The sequence below is a fragment of the Dendroctonus ponderosae genome, unplaced genomic scaffold, assembly GCF_020466585.1.
Source record: "Dendroctonus ponderosae isolate FM_Combo_2020 unplaced genomic scaffold, Dpon_F_20191213v2 Dpon_F_20191213_9, whole genome shotgun sequence".
Classification (NCBI taxonomy): domain Eukaryota; kingdom Metazoa; phylum Arthropoda; class Insecta; order Coleoptera; family Curculionidae; genus Dendroctonus; species Dendroctonus ponderosae.
In genome coordinates, this window is record NW_026019116.1 from 995,506 (window position 1) to 1,001,696 (window position 6,191).

A 6,191-nucleotide genomic window follows, 5' to 3' on the forward strand; every position below is an offset into this window, starting at 1 on the left:
ATCACTCTGTGTAATGTTTCTCTCCGTCTTCTTTAAGCTATACAGTGGGGTCCAATAATAAACAAGAAGGTTCGGACATCCGCAGGCGAGATGGACAGAGGATATGCAACGACATACGAAAAAAAAACTGGAAAAGTTATTGGAAGAATCCTTTGTCCAGAAGTGGATATCTAGAGGCTAAAAAAGAAAAATTATTATCTTGGTGACGTCCCTTTCTTGATATTTTCTATAATCTAAATCTAAGTTGACTACAGTTTAAAAGTTCAACGAAATATTTCATAACCTCTTGAAGTTGTTGAACAAACAAAAGCTCAACTTTTGACACCATGTATCTTGAAAACAAAGCATTTGGGTACCTATCCTTACATGAACATGATATCTTGTTAGCATCAGTACGAATTAACTTAAAATTATGCAAGGCGATTTTTGGTTACCTTGTATTGAATATGCGTGCGAAAATCCTGTTTTTTACATTCAAATCTGGCTTGCTTGATTTTTCAGATCAATTCAACATTAAACAGTTATTACAAGTGGGAATTGGTCTACCCAAAAATACATAGAATAGATTGGGTATCATTATTCTGACTAACACAACAAAGTACCAATTACTCTAACAACCACACATTTAGAAACACAAGTGGCTAGTAGAAAACAAATCATATACAAACGTATTACTCTACAGTAAAAGTTGGATAGAGTTGGAAAGTTTTCAGTGAATACTGGATGTTGTTGAAATGGTCAAAATGCCAAATATAAAGTAATGTAAGTGATGCTTGAGCACAACAGTTTACGACCCGTGGTTAAATTATTGAAACTGGTCGTATGGTTATGGACGAGTGGTGTTGCTACATTTAGTAAAAAAACAAGCCGGTCTGACTAAATTTCAGGAAAAGTCAGTAAAAAAACGTCTCCAAACATCAGTTATTTTTCAATCATTTTGTTTTTGGTTTGCTATTTCATGTAACTTTAATTAGAAGAATCATAAAAGCAAGTGTTCGCAGGCTCCTCAGAAGTAATAAAATTAATAGTAAAGTCATTTGAAACACTTTATTTGAATAATAAAATATAAAATAATATTTTGAAGGAGGAATTAAATTAAAAAGATCTCCATACACTAATATAGTCTTATAGCTTTATACAGGCAGTTTAACAGACTTTTACGATCTGTTGGAACGAACAATAGAAACACTACCTAAGCACCATATGCGGATTCTATGTGGAGATGCCAAAGTAGGAAATGAGCCCAACCTAAGTCCCACTATTGGCCGGCACAGTCTCCACGACATGTCAAACGACAATGGACAAAGACTAACAGAATCAGCGGCAGCGAATAACATGCTGATAAAGTCTACAATGTTCCCGCGCTGGAATGTTCACAAACAAACATGGGTATCAAAAGATCACGTAACCCAAGACCAAATCGATCACATCGTTGTGGATGCTCGACACGGAAGTAGTATATTGGATGTACCGAGCCTTAGAGGAGTGGATGAGGACTAAGACCACTACCTAGCAAGAGCTAAACTAAAAACTAGAATATCATCCCATGAGTACAACACACCTACAAAGGAAAAGAATGAGAAATGGAATCCCACCAAACTACAAATTAAAGAAGAACAAGAAAAGTACATGCAGGAAATAAAGGAGGAATTGGAGCAACCTATAGAACAAACCGACTTTGAAGGAGCACTCTGGAACACACAGTTACAAAGGGGTTTTCGAACGGGTTTTCGAAGGAAAAGATCAACTATCGACCAGCTTTTCGCCTTAAGACAACTTCTCGTGAAAGGATGTGAATTCAATAAGACAATACATAACCTTTTTATGGACTTCAGACAAACGTATGACAGTGTGGAAAGAAACCAAGTGTGGAACGCAATGGCGGAACTCTCAATCCTAAGGAAACTCATTCAGATGAGAAAACTGTGTATGGACGGTGGTAGATCCAAGGTCCAAGTAGGCAGCGAACTATCTGAACAGTTCGAAATACAAAACGGGGTTATGCAGGGAGATGCCTTCTTACCCCTGTTGTTTAAGATCGTCCTGGAAAGAGCTATAAGACGGGCGGACATAAAAACTGAACTCCTATCAACTGAAGGTCCCAAACTAATACTGGCTTATGCAGATGACATTGACCTGATCGGTAACACTATTCTAAGACTGAAAGAATTCAATAAAATAGATGGAACATCTAGCAAAATTAGTCTAATGATAAATGAAGAAAATACTAAATACGTGTGTGTAAACCGACTCGGAAGAAGAGACAGAATAGGACAAAACGTATCAATAAACATGTACAACTTTGAAAGAGTGGAACGTTTCAAAAATTTAAGTGCAACAATCACAGTAGATAACGATATCACCGAAGAAATGAAAGAAAGAATCCAAGCCACAAATCGATGTCTGTACTCCTTAAACAATCTCCTTAAGTCAAAAAACCTGACCCGGATATCCAAAGTAAAAATATATAAGAGTATTATTCAGGGACCCGGACCGGAACCGATATGGACCCAAAACCGGAACGGAACCGACCGTTTTTTTTTGGACCGGAATTGATATTTGAGATTAACAAACTGTTAGGTGCTGAACCAGAACAGAAATATTTTATTTCGGTTTTTTCGGGGTTTTTTCGGTTCTGCTTGTAACGTTTGAAAGAAATTACATATTACAAGAGCAAATGAAACTAATCCGTCTGCAAATGAATATGAAATTACGTTTCTGTGTTCTGGTGAGCGGCGGTGTACTATTAATGTGCCGACAAAGGGTCGGTACTTCTTTTAGTTAGTTCCTGGAATCGTTTTAATAGTCGGCGCCGCGACGCCGTCAAAGAGAGGATAACTTGAGTACTTAATATCCTACCGATTAATTGCCTCTCCACTGCGCAATTTGGAAATGACAAAGTTGGCATCCTTAACATTTACAAAACAAAAATAACTCTGCACGGTTAGAATCTATGCGCTTACTGATGCCTACAATTATGGGTCGAAAAATAACAAATGTTGCTCACGGGCAGTTTGACTTCATTAAAATAGAAGATAAATCTGTTTGCAAATTGTGTCAATAAAGGTAGGTAATTAAGTTATGTAATGTTTCTTGATAAGATATTGTTTGAGGAGGTTACGTAATTGTGTAAAATGTCATCATCTACCATGAAAGATTATATAAATAAATACTCTAGGCAGCCGGAAATTGAACATTTTAAGACATTGATAAGCGCAAAATTAACGGCTATATTACCAATTTTACGAATTACAAGGCTATATTACCAATTTTCCCCGTAACTGCCTGGCAATATTTCGTGTGTTATAACTGTTAATTTGTAAAACTGTAGCAACCGGTATCGTTTCATCACCAGTTGGCAAGATTTTATTTTTTGCAACTGGTTACGAAAAGTAGAACGTTTCGTCACTGTTATCAGTTTGAAAAAGTGTCAAAAGTGTTGACTTCAACAGTCAAAATTGGAGAAAATATTTTTTTTTACTACTAACCTGAGAAGTCACTATTATTTACTTTACTCATAAATATACAGGGTGTACCGTAAATATGTAAAAATATTTTAACAGCGTGTTCTTCAAGTCATTTTATAAAGGGGTTTTCCTAAAACATTTTTTCATTTGAGGTTTCATTGTTGAGATATTTGATTTTCAAAATGGCGGAAAATATTAGTTTTTGTTGTGTTTCTTTAAAACGGTTAAAACGTGTAAACTTCAATTTTGGTATACATGATAATCTAATTGAGTGCCATTATATGAACGCAAAGAAAACGATTTAATTTTTTTGCGGGCAAACTAGTGGTATTAGGAAAAAACAATGAGAGATAAAATGTAGGCAAATAATTTGTAGTATTTAAAAAAATATGCGGATAAAAGTCTATATGCACACAAAAAAGTTCTGAACAAAATAAAAGTATGGGTTCCACATTTCTACCCTATATAAAAGTAAACTGAACCACAAAACAGTACCATAGAATGGCACTCAATTAGATTATAATGTATACCAAAATTCAAGTTTATATGTTTAACCGTTTTAAAGAAACAGAACAAAAACTTTTTTTTCACACGTAAAACCAATTTTCCGCCATTTTGGAAGTCAAATATCTCAACAATGAAACTTCAAATTGAAAAAATTCTCAGGAAAATGACCCTCTAAAATGACTAGAAGGACACGTTGTTAAAATATTTTAACATATTTACGGAACACCCTGTATGTATAATATATGTCACTTTATGTGTCAAAACAATAAACTTAAATAATTAAAATTAGAAAAAAACTGAGCTTGTCTGGTAAAATCACGTCATATCTAGAATTTCTATATTAACGCACAAAAATACGGACGTCTGATGTAACTGTCTGATGTAACTGACTTATAATTCGGTGTCTACAGAATGTCTTTTTTAATATTTTTTTGTCTGTCTTTTTTAAATAATAAATTTATTAAAACTTTTTTTAATTTATAGGAATTCCAAATATCACGGGATCGTCCTTGTTTGTGAATTAAACTGTATCTATTATCTAGGGTCATCACACCACAAATTTAAAGAAACACCTTGTTCGATTACATAATTTTGCCGAAAATCAAGTAGAGACAAACACAAAACGACCATCAATCAACTCAACCATCTTTAAGTGATAGGAATACCATTAAAATGGATATAACGGAGAAACATCTAATTGATTTGAATTCACTTTAATGGATAATTCCGGATTTAAAAAAAGATTAAAGGAACAATTATTTGTGAGGACCAACCGACTTTTCAATCGAAAAGAACAAATACCGTACGTTTATACACTATTTATAAAATATTTTTTTAAGTTGAATTATTTTAGTTTTTCGATCACCAACAAAGCAACATTTGAAATTGAAATGTTGGACAAAAGCAACTCTTCAAAAGATGGTGAAGACATGAACCAGGAAGAACAATGTTTAAACGGAAATAAGAGGAATTGACGAAGTTGTGGACCTGAGTGAAAACGGAAAGAAGAGAAAAGCTCTAAGTCAAAAATTCATTGACAAATTACTTTTCAAAAATACAACTGTTAAATTAATTTTTGTATGGGAGTCTTTATTGCAATGTTGTTTCATTTAATGTTACCTGAATTTCAATCCTTGCGTGGGGTTGCTAGTCCTCCTACACTCCTACCATACAACCAGCCGAAGTACCGTATGAAGCAGTGGATCGTTTGCGCATCTTTTATCTTGTATAATACAACAAGCAAGGAAAAAGATAGTGATAGATTAGACTTTGTCCTCTCTTTGTCCTCGTTCGATGTTATATATACAGGGTGATTCAAAATTGGCGTCATTCCTTTTAAGGGGTGATAGAGGCTCACTTGGAGAGCACGAGAAAAATATAGAAAAATTTTTTTTCGAAAATTTCTAGAAGATGTTGAACCATTGTACAGCTGATTGATGTATAGTTGAAGATCGAATTTCAACTTTGTTATTAAGCATTATTTTGAAATTGTTCCATCTTTAATTGGTAGCATATTGAAATACTTAAGCACTCAAAAAGACAAATTACGATCTTTGCTTCAAATTACGAAAATTTTTGATGTAAAAAAAGTTCTCTTCTACAATTTTTTTATGAAAAGGCAGAGTGGCAATAAGTTTGTTTGTCAAGTATCTGTATCTAAAATACATAAAAAATATTGTCCTACCGCGGCATTTTAAGTTTTGCGAAATATTCTAGTTAAGAAAGTCACTCAAATCATAAATCATTAAAATCCCAAAAAATTTAGACTTGTGTATAGCAGCGTGTGATATTTCTTATAATACCGGTCACACGGCCGGCTGCATCCGGAGTCTCATTCGCATTGGCATACCGTTGTAAGTGTATCGTGACCAGCGACAATATTAAAATTATATAATTAGTATTGCCATGCTTTAAACAAGTTTAAAACTTCATCGAAATTCACGAAACTTCACCAGCCTTCGATTTTATTACTCGTAAGGAAACTAGCGATATTTACTTGCAATATTTTTTAAAAATAGATTGAAATATAAGAGAAACTGAGAAAAAAATCCAAAAAATTACTGGTGTATGGAGACTCTTTTACAGACAGTACATCTGCTATTAATAGTCGCAGAGGTGATAAAACATCGGCAAAAAGTGATGTGCGCTGTGATAACAGCAAACGCTCTTTATTTGCTTTCCACTAATAGGGTGTTTTCATTGTATCAAAAATTCCTA

At 34.0% G+C, this 6,191-nt stretch overlaps 2 protein-coding genes across 4 annotated transcripts in view; one reads left to right on the forward strand and one right to left on the reverse strand.

Annotated features, from left to right (window-relative positions):
* Positions 1-6,191, reverse strand: part of LOC109537710 (GTP-binding protein Rhes) — a 19,354-nt gene that overhangs the window by 7,611 nt on the left and 5,552 nt on the right. The window lies entirely within an intron of this gene.
* On the forward strand, positions 1,299-5,046 carry LOC125505633. Of its 2 annotated transcripts, none has more exons than XM_048669808.1 (3): positions 1,299-3,066; positions 4,458-4,776; positions 4,828-5,046. In XM_048669808.1, exon 1 carries the CDS (start codon positions 1,630-1,632, stop codon positions 2,554-2,556), a length of 927 nt encoding a protein of 308 aa, XP_048525765.1. In that variant the 5' UTR covers positions 1,299-1,629; the 3' UTR covers positions 2,557-3,066; positions 4,458-4,776; positions 4,828-5,046. The 2 variants fall into 2 exon arrangements, with proteins under 2 accessions (XP_048525765.1, XP_048525766.1); XM_048669809.1 differs by having other exon boundaries at positions 4,517-4,776.

Bases quoted from the DNA above. Each gene is read 5' to 3' on its own strand.
- LOC125505633 (XM_048669808.1), top strand. From the start codon at position 1,630: ATGCAGGAAATAAAGGAGGAATTGGAGCAACCTATAGAACAAACCGAC.